Source organism: Odocoileus virginianus, chromosome 11, assembly GCF_023699985.2.
Source record: "Odocoileus virginianus isolate 20LAN1187 ecotype Illinois chromosome 11, Ovbor_1.2, whole genome shotgun sequence".
In the NCBI taxonomy this organism is placed as follows: Eukaryota; Metazoa; Chordata; class Mammalia; order Artiodactyla; family Cervidae; genus Odocoileus; species Odocoileus virginianus.
Window position 1 is genome coordinate 45,135,330 of NC_069684.1, and position 26,590 is coordinate 45,161,919.

Here is a 26,590-nt window from a genome sequence, read left to right on the forward strand (position 1 = left end):
TGTGTAACACAGGGAATTATATTCAGTACCTAATAATAACCTATAATGGAACATATTTGGAAAACTCAGCAGTGGTCACAGGAACGGAAAAAGTCAGTTTTCACTCCAATCCCAAAAAAGGGCAATGCCAAAAAATGTTCAAACTACCAAACAATTGCACTCATCTCACATGCTAGCAAAGTAATGCTCAAAATTCTCCAAGCATGGCTTCAACAGTACGTGGACCATGAACTTCCAGATGTTCAAGCTGGATTTAGAAAAGGCAGAGGAACCAGAGATCAAATTGCCAGCATATGCTGGATCATTGAAAAAGCAAGAGAATTTAAAAAAAAATCTTTATTCTGCTTTATTGATTACACCAAAGCCTTTGACTGTGTACATCACAACAATCTGGAAAATTCTTCAAGAGATGGGAATACCAGACCACCTTACCTGCCTCCTGAGACATCTGTATGCAGGTCAAGAAACAACAGTTAGAATTGGACATGGAACAACAGACTGGTTCCAAATCGGGAAAGGAGTACATCAAGGCTGTATATTGTCACCCTGCTTATTTAACTTATATGCAGAGTACATCATGCGGAATGCTGGGCTGGGTGAAGCACAAGCTGGAATCAAGATTGCTGGGAGAAATATCAATAGCCTCAGATATGCAGATAACACCACCCTTATGGCAGAAAGTGAAGAGGAACTAAAGAGCCTCTGATGAAAGTGCAAGAGAAGAGTGAAAAAGCTGGCTTAAAACTCAACATTCAAAAAACTAAGATCATGGCATCTGGTCCTACCACTTCATGACAAATAGATGGGGAAACAGTGGAAACAGTGACAGACCTTATTTTCCTAGGCTCCAAAATCACTGCAGCCATGAAACTCAAAGACGTTTGCTGCTTGGAAGAAAAGCTTTGACCAACCTAGACAGCATATTAAAAAGCAGAGACATTACTTTGCCGACAAAGGTCCATCTTGTCAAAGCTAGGGTTTTTCCAGTAGTCATGAATGGATGTGAGAGTTGTACTATAAAGAAATCTGAGCGCCAAAGAATTGATGCTTTTGAACTGTGGTGTTGGACCAGACTCTTGAGAGACCCTTGTACTGCAAGGAGATCCAACCAGTCAATCCTAAAGGAAATCAGTCCTGAATATTCATTGGAAGGACTGATGCTGAAGCTGAAACTCCAGTTCTTTGGCCACCTGATGCGAAAAACTGACTCATTGGAAAAGACCCTGATTCTGGGAAAGATTGAAGACAGGAGGAGTAGGGGATGACAGAGGATGAGATGGTTGGATGGCATCACTGACTTGATGGGCATGAGTCTGAGCAAGCTTCAGGAGTTGGTGATGGACAGGGAGGCCTGGCATGCTGCAGTTGATGGGGACGCAAAGAGTTGAACACGACTGAGCAACTGAACTGAACTGAAATCACTTGACTGTACACCTGAAACACTTAATATTGTAAATCAAATATACTTAATAAAAATAAATAAAATTTAACACTAAACCAAGAGAAAAAATTCTATAAATTATGCTTGTTTGCAGCTTTGTACTAAATATTTTCTATCTTTGCTGCTTGATTACTCTTTTTTTTTAAGCTTTTTATTTTATATTGGCGTATCGCCAATTAACAATGTTATGATAATTTCACATGTACAGCAAAGGGACTCAGCCGTACATACACATGTATCCATTCTCCCTTAAACTCTGCTCCCATCAGGTGGCCACATGATGCTGAGCAGAGTTCCCTGTGCTACACAGTAGGTCCTTGTAGGTTATCCATTTTAAATATAACAGTGTGTACATGTCGATCCAAGCTCTGTAACTATCTCTTTCCCCCCATTCTTAACCCAATAGCAAACATTAGTTCATTCTCTTAAGTTTGTGAGTCTGTTTCTGTTTGTAAGTAGCTACTTCTTGTTCATCAGCTTATCTCTTATTTATTTGCAATGTCTTCATTTATAATGATCCCTTTTACATATCCTTCAGTGTAATATTGGAGAAGGCAATGGCACCCCACTCCAGTACTCTTGGATAGAAAATCCCATGGATGGAGGAGCCTGGTAGGCTGCAGTCCATGGGGTTGCAAAGAGTCGGACACGACTGAGCGACTTCACTTTCACTTTTCACTTTCACGCATTGGAGAAGGAAATGGCAACCCACTCCAGTGTTCTTGCCTGGAGAATCCCTGGGACGGCGGAGCCTGGTGGGCTGCCGTCTATGGGGTCTCACAGAGTCGGACACGACTGAAGCGACTTAGCAGCAGCAGAAGCAGCAGTGTAATATAAGATTCAATGCTGATAAAAAGATTTCAATATTCATCCAATGCCTCAGCTATGGAGAGGCTTTTATTTAGTTATGTATACTAAATAAAAGTCTTCATATTTTTATTCTTCTCACTGACCACCTTACCTAATCAGCTCATCTCTATCTACTTTCCCATCTAGCATTCTACATTCTAGTGATACTAAACTACTTATTGACCAGATATATAGCACATTCTCCAGCCACTGTGCCTTTTGCTCTATTGGAAATTATCCAAGTCTTAGCATCTCTTCAAATGAAGCCTTCTCTACTTCTCTTCAGCTAAATTACAAGTTCCTGCCTTTTCTATTTCATTTTACCTTCTGTATTTTCACTAGAGTAAATTGTATATAATTATATTTGTTCATCTGTCTTGCTATTTCTGCTTAGAATATAAGCTCTTGGAGGTAGTGTTTTTATCTTAGAATTAAAGAAAAACTGGATATCAGCTAAGGCTTGTAGATTATATATCACTTTGGTCTATCATACTGTGATTTATAACTTTTATCATTCATCTAACACATATTAATATTTTTTGGTGTGTCAGCTATGCAGCAATCACAATGGGAGATTCCAGGAAGATTTGATCCTTGCCCTCATGGACTTTACGGGCTAAAATTGGTTTTGCCCAGTCATACTTTTAAAAATAAGAACTGGTGTATGCAGTTTTGGAAAAAAAAAAAAAACTTTTTTATTAGTAATCACCATTTTATGACTCAGTAGTTTTTGCAGGCTTTCACTCAATAAAAATAGAGTGTTTGGAGTGGAAAAGGGAAAGTGATTCCAGAGAGGGCACATTGATTTTCCTCCTGGGTAAAAAAAAAAAATAACTGATTTAATATTAATAATGAAAACACAGGACATGGACAAAATGTACATTTTTTTTTCTTTTCTAAAGGAGAGACTAAAACTTACTTATGAGGAAAAGAGTGAAATCCTGGAATCTCAATTGACTTTTTTGAGGTAAAGTATTATCATCTACTTAAAGTCATTGGCAAAACCATAATGATCTTAAAAATATGTTTGAATGTTTACTGAAATTTAAGTTTTAGTCAATATAGGAATTGCTTGATGTTATTTTATATACACTACATGAAATTTCCTCAGATCAGTAAAGGCTAAAGGGATTTGTGAGGTCCTTTTTCAAATCCTGTTTCAAAGAAATGTGAGCTAAATTATAAATTTTATCTCTTCATCAGTTGTACAATATTATGTTTTCATATAGAAAAAGGAATCAGTAGCTCTTCTTATAGAAATTATGCTTTTAAAATAAAATAATGTAAATAAAGCACTGTAATTTTCAAATTACAAGCAAGTATATTTTTTTCTTCTGTAGGAGGTCTTCATCTAATTTTAAAATTGCAACAGTAGTATAAAAGCTTGAGTTTTTATATCCTTGGCAAATTTGAGTATATACAAATTTTCATGTACTTTTTGATATGTTTTCAAAAATCCCCATAGAGCCTATGTATTATAGATTAACCATTAGTGATTTGTTCTATATTGTGAGTAGGACAAGATACAGGAATTAATTTTTTAAGTTAAAGGTTAATTGAAACAGTGGTAATGAAATCTTTTCTAATGAAATAACCTTTAAAATATTTTTATAATTTTATTTTAGTAAATTTTATTTTTGATATAAAATTTAAAAAAACATAAAATTTAACAGTCCATATATTGTCTAGAGCGATAACTGAAGTACTACCAAGAGCCAGAACTCATGGCTTTTTGCTACAAATGTAGTTATTCATTTATTTTAATATATTCTGATGCCTTTCATGCCATATAAGGTTGAGGATTTCTGTAGAGACTCTTAATTTTTCATGAAGAAATCTAAACTTTTATAAGATGGTCTGATTTTTGCTTTCTTGCTTTGCTATAGTTTTATTTCTATTGTGTTTTGGTTCTCTAGTATTTAGTGATATATTTCTAGCTCATTATTTTATGGGAATATGACTTATTTTGTTCCATTCACAATTCAACTATGCAGTCTTGCGTTGCATTAAAATATCACCTTGCAATGGACCAGACTTTGTTCCCTGAATTCTTCTGCTTCTTCATTTTCTTTTAGCATAATTTAAGATTATTTAAAGAAACATTTTCTTAAAGAAAGAAAGAAAATCACTGCTCTTGGAAACTCTAGTTTTACGTTACCTATTTTTTTAATTTTCTGTTTGCTTTTTCATGTAACTGAATCTACTTGAGTGTTTTGAATTTGGAGCTGACAGAAGTAGTAATGGGGACTCTCTGACTTTGGAATGTACTTCTGAAGTTTTTTTTACAAAGCTTTCGAAAGTCAAACTGTACTGTTGATCAGTCACTAAGTTGTGTCCAACTCTTTGCGGCCCCGTGGACTGCAGTGTGCCAGGCTTCTCTGTCCTTCACCATGCCCCAGAGTTTGCTCCAACTCATGTCCATTGAGTTGGTGATGCCATCCAACCATCAGACTTTTTCTACATGATACTTAAAAGGAAACATTATGTTGTAGATATTATCTTGGGAAAAAGATATAAACACCTCCTTTTTTTTCTCCTTCAGAGTGTCATTAGATTTGCTTTTTTTTTCAACCCTTAGATGGCCCGTAGATCTTTTCCACTTCTTCCAGGCTGTCTGAAAGCTCCCCAAATCCCAAGAGTCCAACGAAGTGTGTAACAGCCAGGTGTCTTGACTGTTGGCTTCTCCTTTGTGACAGGGAACAAAATAGGATGGCTATAAATCCCTGAATTTATCTATAGAGAGTATTCTGAGCCAGAGATAAAGTGCCTGCCTTCTGCAGTCTTAAGAATTTAAGAACAATTTCTTTAAGTTAGGACTTAAAAAAAAAAATACAATATGAAAGGGATATGTGTGCAAGGAAGCTCAGTTACCTAAGTTGACTTTACCAAAGCTTTTTAGGGAAGGGGAAGGAAAATACAATCCATATACTGGTCATTTAATCCTTAACAGATCAGCATAGAGAAAAACCTTATCCAGGAACTATCCCATTAAAACAAACAAACAAATGAAGAACACTCACACACAATTCCTCTGCCCTTTCATTATCAAGCTGTATATTTCCAGCTAATAGCTGCTACTTGTGAAATCTTATGTCTGTCGAATTCTGACTTCTTTCTGTAGCTCACTCTCAGTTCTTTGTAGAACTATGTGATTAGTTGATTTTTTTTTTTACAGAAGAAAAATCGGCAGTAGTAAATTACTCATGCATAAAATCCATGTCCTTTATGCAATCTTTTAAAATTCTCTTTATAAGTTTTAAAGACTTAACACTTGAAATGGGATATTTCCCTCAATTTAAGGATATTGTATTATCCTTTTATTGAGAGAAACTATTTAGGATTTGTATTTGGAGTTTTATTTCTGGGAAGAGATGGGATCCCTTGAAAAGAGAGCCAGTATTGGAGGCACACTAGTCTGTGTTAAAAATCTTAAAACAACTTTAAATTTAATATTTTCAAGTCTCACTTTATTCAAAGGGTCAATTCAGATAATCACATCTACATCTCAGGGTTGTGGTAAGAATTAATAAGGTATTGTATAAAAAGCACCTAATAAGGTAAACACCAGTAAATGATAGTAGTTATCACTGTGGTGATACATTTAAAAGTAGTATACTTTTACCTGGACATGTACACCCATGGTGGATTCAGGTCAATGTATGGCAAAACCAATACAATGTTGCAGTAAAATAAATAATTAATTAAAAAACTTTAATCAGATGATAGTTGCTTTACTATGTTGTATTGGTTTCTGCCTCACAGCAATGTGAATCATTCATGATTTTATATGTGTGTGTATATATATACATATATATATATATATATACACCCTTCCTCTTGAGTCTCCCTGCCCCCAATCCCACCCCTCTAGGTTGTCACAGAGCACTAACTAGGTTGGGCTACCTGTGTTGTATAGCAGCTTTCCACTATCTATCTATTTTCTATTTTACATATGATAGTGTATATATGTCAGTGCTACTTTTCAGTTTATCCTGACTTCTTCCCCAGCTATGTCCACTTGCTAAAGCTTTTTTCTCTTCTTTTTAGGAAAGACTTAGCTGAATATCAGAAAAACTGTGAAGATCTTAAAGAGCGACTAAAGCATAAAGAGTCTCTTCTTGCTGCTAATATTTCTAACCGTGTTGGTGGTCTTTGTTTGAAATGTGCTCAGCATGAAGCTGTTCTTTCCCAGACCCATAATAATGTTCACATACAAACCATTGAAAGACTGACCAAGTAAGTATGCTTCTGTATGTGGGATTGTTGGTAACATGGAAACCCATATCTTTAAATGGGCAGTATAGTTTTTTTATCCCCATGCTAAATCACATGTGATTAATGTTAAGCTTCAAATAAAATGAATTTTCTAAGGTCCCTTCATTGTAGCTTTCTTAAAGAGAGAATATGTAGGTTCTGCTAACTGTGTATAATCTAGTCATTTTGGACAAATAATTTTATCTTTGTTGGTTTCAGTCTCATCTTGAAATGAGAGGATTGAAGTAGATAGCCTTTACAATTCTGTTCATTTCTATGACTCTGTAATTGAAGATCCAGCACTATTCATAACAGCCCTCAGTTTGAGAGGAATTCTCTTGATTTTGCCCGATTTCAGATTTCCCTGCTGTAGTATAAAGTGAGTTTTTTTTTTAATCAAGTCTTTAATATGCGCCTGTCATAAAGAATATTATGAGTACACTGGAAAAAGGATCCACCGTATCCCATTTGTTAATATTTGAGGATTGATCAGGGACAAATTACAAGTGAATTTTTATGGAGTCAAAATTTTCATCTAGGCTGAAATATTACAGTTCTCTGAGTACATCTTTTTTGTTTTGTTTTCACTATTCCAGAGGAAGCCTTTTCCTATGAAAATTTTATTCTGTAGAAGTTGAGGATTATTATTTAATACAGTATCCAGTGATGATTTATAGTGGGTGTTCTCTCTCATATGCCCTCTGCTTTTCTCTGTGCTCATGGTCACCTTTTTCTGTCTTTTGGGGTTCATTTAAATAGCCCAAACATCACTTCCTCTTAGAAGTATTCTCTCACCAGCCTTACCCCATTTTGTCCTCAATTGACTTAGCCTTCTTCTTTCTGTAACTTTATAATATATTGTGTATACTTGCAGGCAGCAACTGTATTTTATTTCTATATCCCTGGCTTCTAGAAGAGTACCTGGTCTGTAGCAGACACTCAGTAAATTGCTGTTTATATGACAAGGCACTTTGGCATTTATTGTTAACATCAGTTCAGTTCAGTCACTCAGTCGTGTCCAGCTCTTCGCGTCCCCATCAACTGCAGCACGCCAGGCTTCCCTGTCCATCACCAACTCCCAGAGTTTGCTCAAACTCATGTCCATTGAGTTGGTGATACCATCCAACCATTTCATCCTCGGTCATCCCCTTCTCCTCCCACCTTCAATCTTTCCCAGCATCAGGGTCTTTTCTAATGAGTCAGTTCTTTGCATCAGGTGGCCAAAGTATTGGGAGTTTCAGCTTCAGCATCAGTCCTTCCAATAAATATTCAGTACTGATTTCCCTTAGGATTGACTGGTTGGCTCTCCTTGCAGTCCAAGGAACTCTCAAGAGTCTTCTCCAACACCACAGTTCAAAAGCATCAGTTCTTCGGAGCTCAGCTTTCTTAATAGTCCAACTCTCACGTCCATACATGACCACTGGAAAAACCATAGCCTTGACTAGACAGACCTTTGTCGGCAAAGTAATGTCTCTGCTTTTTAATATGCTGTCTAGGTTGGTTATAACTTTGTTAACATCAGAGATCCTCTAATTGGAACTGGTGTCGAGACTGAAAAAACTTGGGCATTAAAGTCAGTTTTGGCCTTTGGATGAATGAATTTACTTCCCTGAGTTTGAAGTCTTCCTTTGTTTTGGTGAATGATATTCAATACCACCTCCTGGGATATTATGGATGCAGCTTAGCCTTGTAACTTGAGTGTTAGCTTTTGAGCAAATTGCCTGGATCCATACTTTTGTTCTACTGCCAGCTTACTTTGTTTAGGACTTCACTAGTGGCTTAGTCGGTAAAGAATCCGCCTGCAGTGCAGGAGACCTGAGTTCAATCCTCTCATGCCTCAGTTCCCCCACTTGAAAATGGAGGTAAAAGTGCCTAGTAGTAATATTCTTGAGGGAACATTGAGTGCATACCTATATATTGCTTCAGACATTTCCTGCCATATTATAAATTCTCTATAACTATTAAAACCCATCTGTACCTCCTATACTTGAAAGTAGTAAAACCATAGCCATGGTTTCTACATGTGACTAACTTATTGGTTGTTATATAAAAACTAAATTTCTCCACTGGTACTTTTCATGATCTGCACTGATGGCCTTGCTTTTTGTTAAATATTATATTAATTATTAAATATACTATTAACTTATTCATATTTATTACATATCAGCTTCCCAAGTGGCTTAGTGGTAAAGAATCCACCTGCCAATGCAGGAGATGCAGGTTCAAACCTTGGGTCAGAAAGATCCCTTAGAAAAGGAAGTGGCAACCCACTCCAGTAGTCTTGCCTGAAAAATTCCATGGACAAAGGAGCCTGGCAGGCTACAGTCCATGGGATTGCAAAGAATCGGACACAACCGAGCATGAATGCTACTATTTCATATAGTGGCAATTTATTAAATGTATGTTAAATATATTTTCAGATACAACTGATGTGTAATAAACATTTCTAATATACCAAGGATTATACCAGGAAATTTAAAACATATTGTCTTTTAATCTTAGTAAAATATTGATGAGGTAAGTAGATTGCTGTCATTCTACAACTAAGTAAACTGAGTCTCAGAGAAGTTAAAAATTTGCTTGTTTATATTTGAAAAAAGAATGAAATCATACTTCACAAAAGTAAATTCAAGATAGTTTAAAGACCTAGATATGACTTCTAGACTACAAAAGTATTAGGAGAAAATATAGCAAAACATCTAAAGTTCTAAGCTTGGTGAGGAAAGTAAGCCAGAAGGGGAAATAAAATGTTACATTTGACTCCATTAAAACAAAAAATTACTTTTTGATACAATATTGCAAATTAAACTAAAAGATAGGAAAAAAGTTATGTTTTATATAACAAAAATTTTTGGTACAATGTATAAATAATTTCTTTTAAAAAAAACAGAAAAGAAAAACTTCCCAGTTGCAAAGTACGTATAGGATAGAAATTGGTAAGCAATAAAAGAGGATGACAATGCATGAGTAAGTATTCATTCTTTTTTTTAATTGAAGTGTAATTGATTCACAATACCATGTTAGTCCCAGGTGCACAACATAGTGACTTGGTAATTCTATACATTACAAAATGATCACCACAATAAGTCTAGTTATACCTGTCATCATGTAAAATTATTGCAGTATTATTAACTATATTTCCCATGCTGTACATTTCATCCTTTTGACTTGTTTTAAGTTACAAAATAAATAATCTTAATCTCATTTACCTATTTTACTCATCTTCCCAAAACCCTCCCTTCTGGCAACCACCTGTTTGTATCTGATTCTGTTTATGTTCTGTTACATTAGTTCATTTGTTTTGTTATTAAGATTTTCAAAACATAAATGAAATCATATTTTATTGTCTGACTTATTTTACTTAGCATAATACCCTCTAAGTCCATCCATATTGTTGCAGATGGCAAGATTTCATTTCATTTCATTCAGCCATTGTATAGCTGAGTAATATTTCGTTGTTTATGCATGCGTATTTATACACATATATCACATCCTCTTTATTCCATTCTTTGATGGACATGTGTGTTGCTTCTATACAATGGCTATTGGAAATAAGGCTGCAGTGAACATAGTGGCATCTACATCCCTTTAGATTTCTGTTTCTGTTTTCTTCTGAAAACTACCAAGAAGTGGAATTTCTGGATTGTACCGTAGTTCTTTTGATACTTTTAATTTTTTGAGGAACTTTCATGCTGTTTTACCTAACAGCTTACTAATTTACATTTCCACCAGCAGTGCTCTAGAGTTGCCTTTTCTTCCATCTTTGCCAACATTTGTTATTTGTTGTCATTTTGTCGTTTAAGCTATTCATTCTGTTATTATTCAAGAAAATGGTGGTGGTGTTATTATTCAAGAAAATGGTGGTCACTAAGTTGTGTCCAGCTTTTGCAACCCCATGGACTGTAATCCACCAGGCTCCTTGTCCATGGGATTTTTCAGGCAAGAATATTAGAATGGGTTGCCATTTCCTTCTCCAGAGGATCTTCCTGACACAGGGATCAAACCAGCATCTCCTGTATTACATGTGAATTCTTTACTGCTGAGCCACCAACAAAGCCTCATTCAAGGAAATACCAGTTTTAAAATGCCAACTATCAAGGTGGTGAAAATTTTAAAAAGACTAGTGGTCTCAAGAATTGATGAGGCTATGAATAAGTCTGTATTTTCATACACTGCTAGTGGAACTATAGATTGACACTGCTTTTGAGGGTAATTTAGCACTATTCATTAATATTTAAATTGTGAAATTACACATTTCAAAATCTACACTAGAGAATGTATGTATACCATAATAGGGCATTTGTAGGGAGCTCTATTTGCAGCATTATTTGTAATGCTGTTGTGATATTGTCATTTGATAAGAAACACATATTTTTGTCTTCATTTCCCATTCTTTGCATGGAACTCCTAAAACTTCTGTATTTTTCTAAGTGGTAAAAGCAATAAGTATGCTTTTTGTACTAACATTTGTGTTTTGTCCTCTGCTTCTGAAAGAGGTTATTAAGCCCATGAGTTTATATTAAGTAGGTGACTTTTGACTAAGGATGGGAATGCTGGTTGCCACAGAAACCATCCATGTAATTAGAAGATTGGAATTTTTGGTCTCTACTTCCTAACCTTTAAGAAGAGATAGAGCTGGAGATGGAATCCAGTCATCAGTGGCCAATGCTTTAATCAGTCATGCCTATGGAACTTCAATAAAAACTATAAACAATGAGTTTAGGGTGCTTCTGGATTGGTCAACACATTGGGTACTAGAATGTGACACCAAACAGGATGTGGAAGCTCTACACACCTTCCCACATACCTTTGTCTAGTGATCTCATCTGTTTATCTGTTCATAGTTGAATCTTTTATTATAAGCTAGCAATAGTAAGGAAAACACTTTCCTGAGTTCTGTGAGCTATTCTAGCAAATTATTTTGCACTGGAAAGGGTCATGGAAATCCATGGTTTTTGGTCAGTTGGTCAGAAGAGATACAAGGTACCTGGGACTTAAAATTGTAACCTAAAGTTACGGGACTGAGCCTTAATCTGTGGGGTTTGTGTCAACTCCAGACAGTTAGTATCAGAATTGAGTTAGTAGCCACTCAGAATTAGAGAATTGCTCTGTATGGAAAACCTACAAATGTGGTAGCAGAAGTATTGTGAGTATAGAGCTATAGAAGAAAACAATAGGTTTTCCTTTTAGATGTAAACAACCTAAATATCCCTCAAAGAAGAATAACTGGACTTCAGTTTAGATAAAGTATGAAATTTTATGTACAAAAAAAAAAAAAGAATGAAGTAGATCTATATGTACTAATGTTCAACTAAGCTCCAAAATATGTTATTGAAGGAAAAAAATGAAAAAAGATGAGAAAGACATACCTGGCAGGAAACTATTTGTATTTTTTTAGAGGCTTATTCACAACCAGGTGAATACATGCATAGAAGAAGATGCAAAAGAATAATCACAATATTTAACAGTGATTACCACTGGAGAAGTGGAAGAAGGCATCGAAATTGACAGTGTTGTTAAGTCGTCTAACCACTGTCCAGCTGCTACGTTGTGTCTGACTCTTTTGACCCCACGGACTGCAGCACACCAGGCTCTGCTGTCCTTTACTATCTTCCCAGTGTGCTCAGATTCATGTCCACTGAGTCAGTGATGCTTTCTAGCCATCTCTTCCTCTGCTGCCCTCTTCTCCTCCTGCCCTCAGTCTTTCCCAGCATCAGGGTCTTTTCCAATGAGTCAGCTCTTTGCATCAGGTGGCCAAAGTATTGGAGCTTCAGCTTCAGTCCTTTCAATGAATGCTCAGGATTGATTTCCTTTAAGAATGACTGGTTTGATCTCTTTGCAGTCCAAGGGACTCTTCAGAGTCTTCCCTAGCACCACAATTCGAAGCATCAATTCTTTGACACTCAGCCTTCTTTATGGTCCAACTCTCACATGTGTACATGACTACTGGAAAAGCCATAGCTTTACTATACAGACTTCGTTGGCAAAGTGATGTCTCTGCTTTTTAATACACTGAAATTTTAATTACCAATTTTAACCATATTGGTAATTAATTTATTATAAGAAGAATGTAATGAAAGATTAATTTTAAAATGGAAAAATCATATTCAAAGTCATGCAGATGAAGAGGATATTCTAAGATAAACTAGTCAGGCAAAAACCAGTCAGCAAATAAAAAACAGGGTTTCCTTTTCCTATTATATTGATTTCATATTATCCTTCCGGGTTATAAGTAAAATGCCTTAAAAGGAAGCTGCAGTGTTTACATTGATTCCAAGCCTGGCAGTCATTTAGAAATTCGATTCTTGCCCAGTTATATATTCCTTTGTCTCTATCCTAAATTTCAGTGCTTAGCCTCTTAAAATAAATGTCAACCTTTTCAGTTCAATTTTCTGCTTTGTCAGCATGTCATTGACTCATATTCTACTTTAATAACAGTATACTGTGGAAGGTTTCTACTTTTACTGTCAATGAAAATCTTTGTATTATTCCCATGGCCTAAGCTGGTGTTCAGTTTCTTTCAATTTACTAATGCGGAATGCTAAATATTGAATGTTATGCTGACTTTGAGGAGTGGCCAAAACTTTTTAGGTTTGATTTCTAGTTTTAAGCATAATTAAGAAGCCTGAACCCTCAATGAACTGTACTGTAGTATTTCCTGCATGACTCTAATGTGAAATTTTTGAAGTTATATCCCAAATATGATAAATTAAAAGTGTGTCTTGGTCTCTATTGAAAAATGTAGTATTGTGGTAACAATTTTAAGCTACTTTGTTGATTTTTTAGCTTGTAATATATGATATATGTGACACAACACTAGTGAAAGTAGTGAAAGTGTTAGTTGCTCAGTCATGTCCGACTCTCTGTGACCCCATGGATTGTAGCCCGCCAGGTTTCTCTGTCCATGAAATTATCCAGGCAAGAATACTGGAGTGTATTGCCATTCCCTTCTCCAGGGGATCTTCCTGACCCAGGGATCAAACCCAGGTCTCCTGCATTGCAGGCAGATTCTTTGCTATCTGAGCCACCAGGGAAGCCCCTGATACAACATTGGATAGCTGAAAAGGAGAGGATCAGGCACAACTTGGAGACCAGACTGCCCATGTTTGTGATGTTTTATTAGGACCCTTGAAACTTTTCGGAGAGAAAATTTAACAACTTTTGAGTTTATTGGATATATTTTAAAAGATAGCTTGAAGTCCTTGTGAAGAGAAGTTGCTCAGTCATGTCTGACTCTTTGCGACCCCGTGGACTGTAGCCTACCAGGATCCTCAGTCCATGGGATTTTCCAGGCAAGAATACTGGAGTGGGTTGCCATTTCCTTCTCCAGGGGATCTTCCTGACCAAGGGATCAAACCTGGGTCTCTTGCATTATAGGCAGATGCTTTACCGTCTGAGCTACCAGGGAAGCCCTTTGAAGTCCTTATAGTATTTCTTAATTTCTGCCTTTCACTCAGTCTTCAGTATGTCATAAGTAGGTAAGAGCAACAGTAACCTTTCTTTCTTAATGATCAAAGTACTTTCAAATGGGAATCAAGATGGAACTGCTTTGTATTAAATTCCTATCTGTAGTTCACATTGCCTTGAAGGAACCTCAGTGTATTTTTCAGAAATAATTACTACGGTACTATCCTGGGACTTCAGTCCAGCTTGTGATTTGGGAATGGGTGATTGGCAATCTTCTGTATAGCTTGCTTTGCAACTGTATTTCAGTTTTTACAAAAGAAAATTAAAAAACTAAGACTAACTGCTTAAGAATAAAAGAGAATTCATCATCTCTCTTACACACATACACAGAAAACCAAAAAAAGAAAGACTATAGTGGGAACCTCCCAGAAATGAGGAACAAAGGAATGTTGTAGTCAGCCTTCTAGACTTTTTTTAAAAAGCAGTGATGTTTAATAAAGCTTAAAACTGCTAATAACTGTGGAATAGCTTAGGAATTGAAGGAATTAAATATGGAGTACTCCATATTTCAAGATGAAGCTCATGTATGTATCAGACCAACTCCTCTCTTATCCTTGTTATAAACATTGGCCAAGATTATTCAGAGACTTTCTCAGTCCTTTTTGCTCTGATTGTTGCTCTAGGTTCCTTAAATACTAGTTTCCTTAAATACTACATGATTGTTAGTTCATCCTAGAACCGACACCCCTGCTTCTTACTTCATTTTCTGCCTCAGCTGTTCTATCATCTGCATCATGGCATGTTGCGGGATTAATGCTGTATTGGTTGCTTTGTTGGAGAACTCCTTCATCACACTCATCAAAACATTCCCTTGGTGTTTTTAAGCAGTTAAAGAACTTTTGCCATGGGGGATGGTAATTTGGAGAACTGCCTTCTCACTGTCACATTGATGTATCATGTAGCTTTGTACAACTCCTCACTGTAAGAGGCTTGCTCAGGCCTGACTTTAGGCTGGCACTGTGGACTAGGAGCAGCACTACAGCTGACTGAGTAGGTAATCTGGGTAGCCAGAACTGACCATTTCTGAAGGACAGATAATGAGTGGTAGCATGGGACTCAAGTAGAGGAGAAAAAACTCAAGAAGGTGTCAACCAGATGAACATAGAAATGGGACAGGAAGCAGAGCCTTATGTTGCGTGCATGTTCATTCACTTCAGTCAAGTTCAACTCTGTAGCCCCATGGACTGTAGCCTGCTAGTCTTCTCTGTCCATGAAATTCTTCAGGCAAGAATACTGGATCTAGTTACCATGCTCTTCTCCAGGGGATCTTCCCACCCCAGGGATCAAATCTTCCTCTCCTGCATCTCGTACATTACAGGCAGATTCTTTACCTAGTGAGCCCCATGGGAAGCCTTATATTGAGGACAGGGCTAGCATACCCAGAGTTGTTTTTTCAAGTGCTTGCTATTTGTTATGTGGGCTGGTTAAGTTGAAACAAAACAAATAAAACAAAAATGCGGTGACTGAGTAGATAGTCCTGTGTGTTAGTCTCTCAGTCATGTCCAACTCTTTTCAACCCCATGGACTATATATAGCCTGCCAGGCTCCTCCATCCATGGGATTATCCAGGCAAGAATACTGGGAGCAGGTAGGCATTCCCTTCTCCAGGGGGTCTTCCAGATCCAGGGATTGAACCTAGGTCTCCCACATTGCAGGCAGATTCTTTACCATCTGAGCCACCAGGGAAGCCCTAAATTGCCAAATTGAGATAGTCCTAAATTGCCAAAATTGTTAGTGGCACCTGTAAGCATATGTGTGATTTAAGTATCTCTCCTGAACTTTTCAGATGGTCTGAGGGCCACCTTGAAACATATATTACATTTCTTCCACAGAAAATTGGAGTGTGTCAGTCCAGTGGTTGCATGAATTTTTAGTACAATCCTTTTACAGATTCACTGTTGAATGATGACCTTAACAAAACATCAGTGTGTGTGTGTGTGTGTGTGTGTGTGTGTGTGTGTGTTAGTTGCTCAGTCGTCTCTGACTCTTTGTGACCCCATGGAGTCAGCCCTTCAGGCTCCTCTGTCCAGGGGATTTCCCAGGCAAGAATACTGGAGTGGGTTGCCATTTCCTTCTCCAGGAGATCTTCCTGACCCAGGGATCGAACCTGGTTCTCCTGCATTGCAAGCAGATTATTTACTGTCTGAGCCACCACGGTATTTGAGGGTTTATCTTTGATGATTTTTTGTCATTAAATAGTCTGAAATTGGTGAGTTCATATTCTGAAAAATTTTTGATCCAGAGCAATTAAACTCTTTTGTTTCCAGTTCTAAATAGTCTAGTGACTTTTTAAATTTTGACATAGGGGACTTCCCTGGTAGTCTTGTGGTTAAGACTCCACGTTTCCCCCCCCCCCCCACCGCCCACCCCCCTGGCCAGGGAACATGGATTCAATCCCTTGTTGGGGAACTAAGATTCCCTACACTTTGAAGCCATAAAAAAATTTTTTTAACTGTAAAATATTAGAACTGGGACAAAATTTTGCTTAACCTCCTTGATGCCCTCCAGTAGCAAAGTCATTATTCATTCATTTGTTCTTTTGTCATTTATTTCATTGAGTATGTACTATGTGACAGACTACTCTCAGCAAGAGGGTATACTAGAAATAGTTTAAATAAATTAAGTGTAAGTCTCCTGTAAGAAGCAAATTTGTTAGAAACTTGATCCTATTGTGGCCTGTCTGTTAATAAATATTCTGAGGTTTTTTGTTAATCTTTTTATTTGTAACTTCAGGTTTGATGGTGGTATAGTATTAGGAACAGTTAAGAGTATCATTGAATAGTGATTCTGGTGTTTTAGAAGGTCTAGAACTTTAGGAAAGGTAACTATATGATGTTGACGTGTTATCCTTAAGAGTAAATTTTTATTTTCTACTTAGAAACACAGGTTCTAGTTGGATTGCATATTCTCAATGAAGCTAGTCCCTTTTATGTTAGAACCTTTTCTGAAATGCAAATAAATATGAATTTGATTTTGTTTGCATTTTACTTAATATTTTTTATTCAACCAGAATAATCTTGCTTTGATTCTTCCACTTTTTCACATAATTATTGTGTTTGATTATATTTGATCAAAATAATTCACTCCTTTTTCATTTCCTTTAGACAAAAAAATTATTTTTCTCAATTGAAAATAAATAGGAAATAAATAAATCAGAAAATTCTAAAATGAAGATCACTATGCTCCCACAAATTTTATGATACTTGCAGCAATTTATTCTTTTTTTAACAAAAAGAGCTTTAAAAAAAAAAACAAAAAGAGCTTTTATGAAACTGTCAATAATGTAACTTTGTTCAGTATTACATATTTTTTAAAATATGACTGTTTTCCAAATACCACAAATAGTTTAAATTATTTTATTTTTAAGAAAATTTTTTAATCAAGATGTTGGTTAATTTTGAAAGTAATTCAAACTCAGAGATTTCATTTTTTAAGTTAGGACTCCTTAAAATTTACTCTTTATTAATAGTTTACACAGTTGACTGTTTAGCAATAGTTCAGAACTTGGTAATGAAAAGGAAGCTACAGCAGTTACCTCAACTGAATTTGAAATCACAGTTTAAAACTTGAGGTCTTTAGCAAAGCATGGAATAGCATAAATAACAGTCCAACTTACTTTTTTTGTTTGTTTTGTTTTAATAGAAAGTTTCCCACCTCACTTTTGGGGGGATCTACTGATCATTTTTATCCAGTGGATGAGTTCCAGATATCCTGAAATCTTTTATGTGGAATTTGCTTAAATTAATCCATGAGATTGGAACCTTGCTGCCATTTTACATGCCAAAGCATTTTGGCATTCAGTTCAGTTCTGTCCCCAAGAAATAGCTTAGCTTTATGAGAATCGGAGAAGGCAATGGCAACCCACTCCAGTACTCTTGCCTGGAAAAATACCATGGATGGAGGAGCCTGGTAGGCTGCAGTCCATGGGGTCGCAGAGTTGGACATGACTGAGAGACTTCACTTTCACTTTTCACTTTCACGCATTGGAGAAGGAAATGGCAACCCACTCCAGTGTTCTTGCCTAGAGAATCTCAGGGACAGCAGAGCCTGGTGCACTGCCGTCTATGGGGTCACACAGAGTCGGACATGACTGAAGTGACATAGCTATGAGAATTGCTGAGAAGGGGGTAGAGCCAGGCAATGATCAAACCTAGGGGGGTAAGATTTTGTAAAGTAATGAGCATTATATGTAATCAAGGTATTTGAGTAATCTAACAGTACTACCCATTGAAAGAAGAAATACTTTCATAAGTAGGTGAAAGTTTTTCATTCATAAGTGAAGCCGCTTAGTCATGTCCAACTCTTTGAGACTCTGTGGACTGAACCTACCAGGCTCCTCCAACCATGGAATTTTCCAGGCAAGAATACTGGAGTGAGTTGCCATTTCCTTCTCCAGGGAATCTTCCCAACCCATGGATTGGACCTGAGTCTCCTGAATTGCAGGCAAGTGCTTTACCATCTGAGCCAACAGGGAAGCCAAGAAGTGTCAAGAAGAGGGTTGTGAAGGAAGATGAGAGGAAAAAAAGATATGTCCATTCTAGTAGAGCGGAGAGCCAGTAGTGTAAATGAAACCTCATTAGTCCCTTCTTACCATGGTTACTTCTCCTTTGAGGTACGATTCCTACCTTCCCTGATACTTCAGTTGGTAAAGAATCACCTGCAATGCAGGAGACCCCAGTTCAATTCCTGGGTGGGGAAGATCCACTGGAGAAGGGATAGGCTACCCACTCCAGTATTCTGGCCTGGAGAATTCAATGGACGGTATCGTCCAGTCCATAGGGTCACAGTCTAACACAACTGAGCTACCTTCACACCTTCACTACTTTATTAGTTTGTTTCTCCTTTTCTGCCACCTACACTTAGTTTTTTAGCTAATTTCCTCTTTTCTGGGCTTCCCTCTGCAGCCCTCATGTGCCATTCCTGTCCACAATGGGCTGTTTCCCCACGCGGATGCAGTCCTGCCATGAATGCTCCCTGCTCTTCTGGCCGTTCTGCCTGCCCCTCACCAAGTGAGGGCAGAGGGTCTTTCTCTGGGGTGTGCTTGAACATGTGCTGGGCTGGCCTGCCCTGGCTCTTCTTCTAATACATATCAATGCTTTTTTCTCCCTGCCTTATGAATACTTGACCATTTGATCATTTCTTGTTTTCAATGTTCTTTTTGTGCTGACAGAGAAAGAGATGACTTAATGTCTGCGCTAGTTTCCGTGAGGAGCAGCTTGACAGAGGTGCAGCAAAGAGAAGCAAGTGCTTATGAGCAGGTGAAACAAGCTGTGAAAATGACTGAGGAAGCCAGTTTTGAAAAAACTAAGGCAAGTCTAATAAGATTAAAATGAAAGCATGCCTTAATTGCCTTTTTTTTTCCTTTTCTGAGTACTTATTTGGTTATCCTCCATAACTAAACTTTTTTTCCAAACACACAAAGTGGAAACCAGTTTGTTAGTGTTGAATTTCTAAATTAAACAAATTTGCTCTTTGGCGAATTCTTATTCCTCTGAAAATTCTCTTGCTATATCACTATTGAAAGAACAGTACAATGTAATATGGTACTTTGAGAGAGTTGGATACTTAACCTTTTCATTTGCCAATAATTTTTAATGCTAAGTGAAACTATTAACACCCATAGTGACCTATTTTTGTATGTTCATATATGACTGAAGACAGATGTTTTTTCTCTGTCCCTGGGAAATTTTGAGAACATTCAAATATACCACAGTAATAATATACATGTACTTAATAGCATCTTCAGCTGTGAATTGGTATCCGTTGTGTGCTTAAGTCAAACACATTTAATGGTAATGATAATGTCAGTAATAGTTAACACAGTGATCAGGCAGTGTTCTAAGCACTTTGAATAGTAGGAGGTTACTGTTGATTCATCGCTGTTTGGGGCCACACCTTAAACCATTAAAATTGCTGTGTGTTTTCTGTAGACACACTAGCCACACTTGAAGTACCTAATAGCCACATGTAGGTGATTACTGCATTAGTCAGTGTAATATAGGACATTTCCATTATCACAACAAATGCTCTTAGATGGCATTGGTCTAAGCCATATAGTAGCATCACTATTTTATTGGGCTAATCAACTTCATATTAAACTTCTCCTCAGTCATTGCCTTATCCATTTCTCTCTGTCCAGTTCATCTTTAACTCTTCCTAGACCATTTGACCTTCATAGTGCCCCTGTGCCTTTTGAAAGTAATGTTCACTCTGACCAAATACCCTAATATACTTTGTTGTTTCTTCAAACACTCTTACTTCTTCATTTGTAATGAACTCTAGCTGCCCTTTGCTGGTATTATGACCCTCAAAACCCCCAGTGGAGCCCTTTGCTGTTCATCTCATCTCATTTGGCTATGATGGAGGAGGTTAGCGTTCATATCACCCCATACTGCCATTTCCAGGCCTTTGTTATGGTTCAGTTCAGTTCAGTCACTCAGTTGTGTCCGACTCTTTGCGACCCCATGAATCGCAACCCTGTCCATCACCAACTCCCGGAGTTTACTCAAACTCATGTCCATCGAGTTGGTGATGCCATCCAGCCATCTCATCCTCTGTCGTCCCCTTCTCCTCCTGCCCCCAACCCCTCCCAGCATCAGGGTCTTTTCCAATGAGTCAACTCTTCGCGTGAGGTGGCCAAAGTATTGGAATTTCAGCTTCAGCATCAGTCCTTCCAATGAACACCCAGGACTTATCTCCTTTAGGATGGACTTGTTGAATCTCCTTGCAGTCCAAGGGACTCTCAAGAGTCTTCTCCAACACCACAGTTCAAAAGCATCAATTTTTCAGCGCTCAGCTTTCTTCACAGTCCAACTCTCACATCCATACATGACCACTGGAAAAACCATAGCCTTGACTAAACAGACCTTTGTTGGCAATGTAATGTCTCTGCTTTTTAATATGCTATCTAGATTGGTCGTGACTTTCCTTACAAGGAGTAAGCATCTTTTAATTTCATGGCTGCAGTCACCATCTGCAGTGATTTTGGAGCCCAAAAAAATAAAGTCTGACACTGCTTCCACTGTTTCCCCGTCTATTTCCCATGAAGTGATGGGACCAGATGCCATGATCTTAGTTTTCTATGGTACCTACTCCTTATTCCTCTTTTTTTAAAAATAGGTTTTTTTCTACTTTTATTACATTTCTACTTTTATTATATGAAACTTCTTTTGCCTGTGCTTGCTGTGGTGCACAGACTGTTTATTGTGGCTCATGGACCTCTCTAGTGGTGGTGTGTGAGCTCTAGACTGGGCGGGCTTGGTAGTTGCAGTAGGCAGGCTTAATTGCAGTACGTGGGAATCTTAGTTCCCCAGCCAGGGATCAAACCCAGGCCCCCTGTATTGGGAGCGTGGAGTCTTATCTACTAGACTACCAGGAAGTCCTGCTTAATTCCTCTTTGAAATTAGGTTACCACTTCTCTTTGAAATCATCACTGATTCTCCTCTCTCTAATTTTAATCGATTTAAACACTCAATCTAGAAGATACTATTTGACACATTTTTAAAAAATCATCCCTTTTATACTTGGATTTATAAAATAATTGTAAGATCTTTGACACTTTTTAACAACTTAACCTCTGACCCTTTTTTTCTCTTGTCTAAGTCCTTTCAGGCTAACATAATGAAAATACCTTAGACATGGTGGCTTAAACAAAGAACATTTATTTCTCACAATTCTGGAAGTTCAAGATCGTGGCACCAACAGATTTGGTGTTTGGTCAGAGCTCACTTTCTGTCTTCTCACTATGTCTTCACATGGGGGAAGGGACAAGAGAACTCTTTGGCGTCTGTTTTATAAGGGCATAATCCCATTCATGAGGACTCTGCTTTCATGACCTGATCCCCTCCCATGGGGCCCACTATCTAAGTCCATCATGTTAGGGTTAAGTTTCGACATATGAATTTTGGAAAAGCACAAACATTCAGTTCATAGCATCCTCCACTCTGCCTCTTTTCATCATTCTGAAGGGTTTCAACATCCGTGCTGTTAACATATGCAGCATCTTAGTCCCCAGCACGCTCCGTCTTCCGTAACTCCAAGATTCTTTCTGTTCCGCTGTGACTCCCACCTGAACCGAAGTGTCCCTGAGATCTCAAACTCTAAAACTGACCTCTCTGACCAGAGCCTTTTCTCCTCCTCCCTGTCTCAGTTAAGTCTATTCAGTGTCCTCTTCTACCTCCTCACATACCTCGTTTTCTCTATTACCTCCAGGCTGGCCCTCTTCCCTTTCCACTTAGATGTGAATTTTACAATTTCAAGCTAAACTAATTACATTCACTCCATCAAGATAGCTGTATTCTTTCCCTACTGAACGGCACTTTTGTCCACTGTCATGTCCTAATTGGAAACCTGGATGTCATCCTCTCTTTTATACCTGGCTTCCAATCAATTACTAATTGCAAGTTTTTTTTTTAATATCTATTTGTTGACTTAACAAACAATTTTTACTTTCTTCATTTTCCCAACTAAGCACCTCACTCTCATAGCTGACCTCCTATAACTGAGATCACAACCAACTGACAAGAGGCTCTTCAAAACATCATCTCGCAAATGTGTCTTCTCATTGTTTTCTTGCTTATCTGGTCCTCTTACTTTCCAAGATGAATCTCTCCCAGCTCTTGATATCTCCTACTCCCAAGGTTTCAGGGACCCTAAACCATTTGTTATCATATCTTTCTTATATCTTCCATCCTTCCTTCTCCATTGTTTTTACCTTTGTAGCTTTCCATTCACTTGAACACATTGCAGTCGAGCTTTCAACAAATTGTAGTCTGATTTCATACTACTGAATTGGTCACTTTATGGTCACCAGTCACTTCCTGATTGCTGAACCCAGTGACTTCATCTTAGTCCTCATTTGACTCAACTCCAGTAAGCCATTAATTGTCCTAGTATAACATCTTTTCTCCTTGATTAGTTTGGTATTTCATTCTGTGGGTCATCTTTGCATTGCTCTTCTCTACTCTTCCACATGCCTTTTAACTTGTTTTCCACACACCTAGAATGCAGATATTCCTCATTTTGTTCCTAGACTTCCACCCATGTTGCCCTAATTTCCAGGACTTTGTGTCTTCCTCTCACTGAACACTCCCACATTGTGTCTTTAGCTCTAGCAGCTCCCCTGTGCCCCAGACCTACATTTATAGCTGCCACTGGATCTCTTTATATGGACGATACGCCATTAGCATCTGAAACTCCAATGTTAATTCTCTCCTCCTTACTGTCTGTCACTCCTTTTCCTTCTACAATTTTCCATATTATCTTCTTTCAGATAATGATATTATCATCTTACCAACAGTTCTGGCTTAGATCATTTAAAATACCTTGGCTCCTCCCCATTTTTCACTCTCAATATCCAATCCGTTACCAAACTCGCACCTTCTCCTCAGAGACCCTCACTAAGTTATCCCTGCAACTTCCATTCCTGTACCTTTGCCCTGGTTCAAGTCTTCATGTACTCTTATGCAGCCTATGTGGCCTGTTAGAATAACCTGTTGGTCTCCCTCAGGTCTCTTTGAACCCCAGTATATCTTTCATTTTACTGCCAAAGTCTTCCTAAATTGTAAATCTCCCTATTCGGGCAGCTCTCCCCTTGCAGTAGAATAAAAGACAAATCCTTAGCATAACCTTCCAGGTCTTTCACAATGTGGTCCTACTCTAACTTTTCTAGCCTTATCTTTTAGTACACGTTTCATATAACTTGTGCTGTTTCTGTAATGTGACCTATATCAACTCTTTCCATGAATTTGCTCATGTTGTACTTTTCTGCACTATATTCATCTGTGAAATACCTATTCAATCTATGAGAGTCATCTCAGGTGGCAGTCTTCCCAAAAGTTTTTTCCAACCCCTTCTTGTTTGAATTAATCCCTTCCTTCTCTGTATTCCTAATGAGCTGTGTATAATTTTTGTGGCTGTGTACATAGTTCTCTCCATGAGAAGACCTTAAAAACCAGGCCTGTCACATCTATCACTGTATTCTTCACAATGGCTATTTACATATTAATTGTACCATAAATGTTTGTTGAATTGAAATAAAGTTAACTATTAACTTTAAGTACTAGTATGAATTTTTTAAATAATTTTTATGATTAATATTTCAGTGCTTAATAAGTAGAAAGCCTATTGTGTATCGTGAATCTGTTTTTCACTGAGTTAGTATTTATGCCAGGATTGATTTCTAAGCAGTTTACAAAATGCAGTGCAAGTATAATAATTATCATTAAGATATAGTAAAACATATTAGGAATTTTACTTTTTGAGAGTAAAAATCAAAACAGCATATATATTTTGATTTTAAAATCAACTATTTTATTACTGCATTATGAAATGGCTACTTTGTTCTTATAGTTCCTTAACATTTGTTGCCATCTAGTGTTATATTTTGCATATTGCATGCTAAATAAGTGGAAGCAATTACATTTCATAAATATTATATCAAACAGAGTTCCATGGAACTCTGCTCAATGTTATGTGGTAGCCTAGATGGGAAGGGAGTTTGAGGGAGAATGGGTATGTGTATATATATGGCTGAGTCCCTTCACTGTTCACCTGAAACTATTACAACATTGTTAATCAGCTATACCTCAATACAAAATAAAAAGTTTTTAAAAAAGGCAAATACCATATGATGTCACTTGTATGTGGAATCTAAAACATGACACAAATGAACTTATCTATGAAACAGAAATAGACTTGCAGACACAGACTAGTTTGCTTGAAAAGAATGTGAATAAAGGATGTATGTGTGTCTATATATGTTGTTGTTGTTGTTGTTGTTCAGTCGCTAAGTTGTGTCAGACTCTGCAACCCAATGGCCTGCAGCACACCAGACTTCCCTGTCCTTCACTATCTCCCATAGTTTGTGTCTATATATATATATATAAAGGGCTTCCCCCAGTAGGAAGTGACTCAGTGGTAAAGAATCCACCTGCAATGCAGGAGCCTCAGGAGATGGAGGTTTGATCCCTGGGTTGGAAGATCCTCTGGAGGAGGGCATGGCACCCACTCCAGTAGTCTTGCCTGGAGACTCCCCATGGACAGAGGAGCCTGGCAGGCTACAGTCTACAGGGTCGAAGAGTCAGACATGACTGAAGTGACTTAGCATGCACACAGGTTTCCCATCTAGGTCACTGCATTTTAGGTCATTTTTAACAAAAACTGAAATAAGGTGCATTAGCCTTTATTTGAATTTTGAATACCTCAAACCAAGGGGGCAAAAGGAAGAAGGTTGTCTAAGCCCCCAACTCCCCAAGACCTACAGCCATTTCCACCAAGAAAGGGGTTGTGCTCAGGGAAAAGAAGGAGCCACGACCTTGGGGACTACTAGGAGAAATGGCAGCTGCAGATCCCAAATTAACATGGTCACCTGTGAAGATCTATCAGTTAATTTTAGGAGGCCGTTCCTTGACTTAGTCATTGAGGATTCAGTTATATGCCTTTACTAAATGGTTATATAGAGTATAATCAAGGAGTACTGAATCATCTGGGATTCTGAAAACTAAGAGAGGAGTCTTAGAATTTAAAGACAAAGCTTAAATGGAAAGAAAAAAGTGAAAGTGAAAGTTGCTCAGTTGTGTCTGACTCTTTGCAACCCCATGGACTCTACAGAGTCCATGGAATTCTCCAGGCCAGAATAGTGGAGTGGGTAGCCTTTCCCTTCTCCAGGGGATCTTCCCAACCCAGAGATCCAACCCAGGTCGCCCACATTGCAGGCAGATTCTTTACCAGCTGAGCCACAAGGGAAGCCCAAGAATACTGGAGTGGGTAACTATCCCTTCTCCAGGGGATCTTCCCGACCCTGGAATCGAACCGGGGTCTCCTGCATTGCAGACATATTCTTTACCAACTGAGGGAAGCCCTAATGGAAAGAATGTATACATATTTGTTTAGTAGAACCAAATCTTGTATATGAGGTCTGTTGTAAGATTAAATAACTTTTCTAATTCCAAGTGTTAGTTAATATTTCCTTCACTGTGACCAGGAATATATATTAAAATGAAAACAGTAAAACTAAAAGGTATTTTTATATGGGATCACTGGTTACAAACCAAGAGTGATCAGTATCCAGTTTTTAACCTACTACTTTTATTCAGTGTTTCATTACTGCTTTCATACTCATCATCACCTCTCAGTGGTAGCTACTTCTCATAGAAGGCCATCCACAAAACCAAGTCTTCAGCAACATATTTTGTTTATGTGATTTATAGCTTCTCACTTGTGCTTATATCATTTTGGCACTAGGCCTTTTACCTGTCAGGATCATTTACTGTTCCTTGTTGCTGAACTGATTAAATTCTTTGAATTGACTCTTTCGTTGTTCTTCATGTTAGCCTGATCTTCAGCAGTTCCTTCCACTGTTCTTGTACCTATTAAGGTTGATTCCTGAGTTCTTATTCAATGAAAAACCTTCTGATTAGATATACTAGTTTATATTCTATAATCATTTTATTCTTTCATGATAGTCGTGTGCCAGTGAACCTTATGAATGCTTTTATTAGGTTGTAAAATTTTATCTTCCAAACATTTTCAACTAGAATTGAATTTGGGACTAACTCCCTAGGAGAATCTTTTTTTTTT

General features: G+C 37.6%; 1 protein-coding gene across 10 annotated transcripts in view; it reads left to right on the forward strand.

The window, feature by feature from the left end:
- The window catches only part of SDCCAG8 (SHH signaling and ciliogenesis regulator SDCCAG8), a 250,106-nt gene that overhangs the window by 43,471 nt on the left and 180,045 nt on the right, over nt 1–26,590 (forward strand). For all 10 annotated transcript variants that reach the window (XM_070474379.1, XM_070474381.1, XM_020905022.2 and 7 more), the window contains 3 exons: nt 3,193–3,257; nt 6,338–6,526; nt 19,182–19,320. In XM_070474379.1, coding sequence (XP_070330480.1) covers nt 3,193–3,257; nt 6,338–6,526; nt 19,182–19,320 — 393 coding nt within the window. The remainder of the gene's footprint in view (nt 1–3,192; nt 3,258–6,337; nt 6,527–19,181; nt 19,321–26,590) is intronic.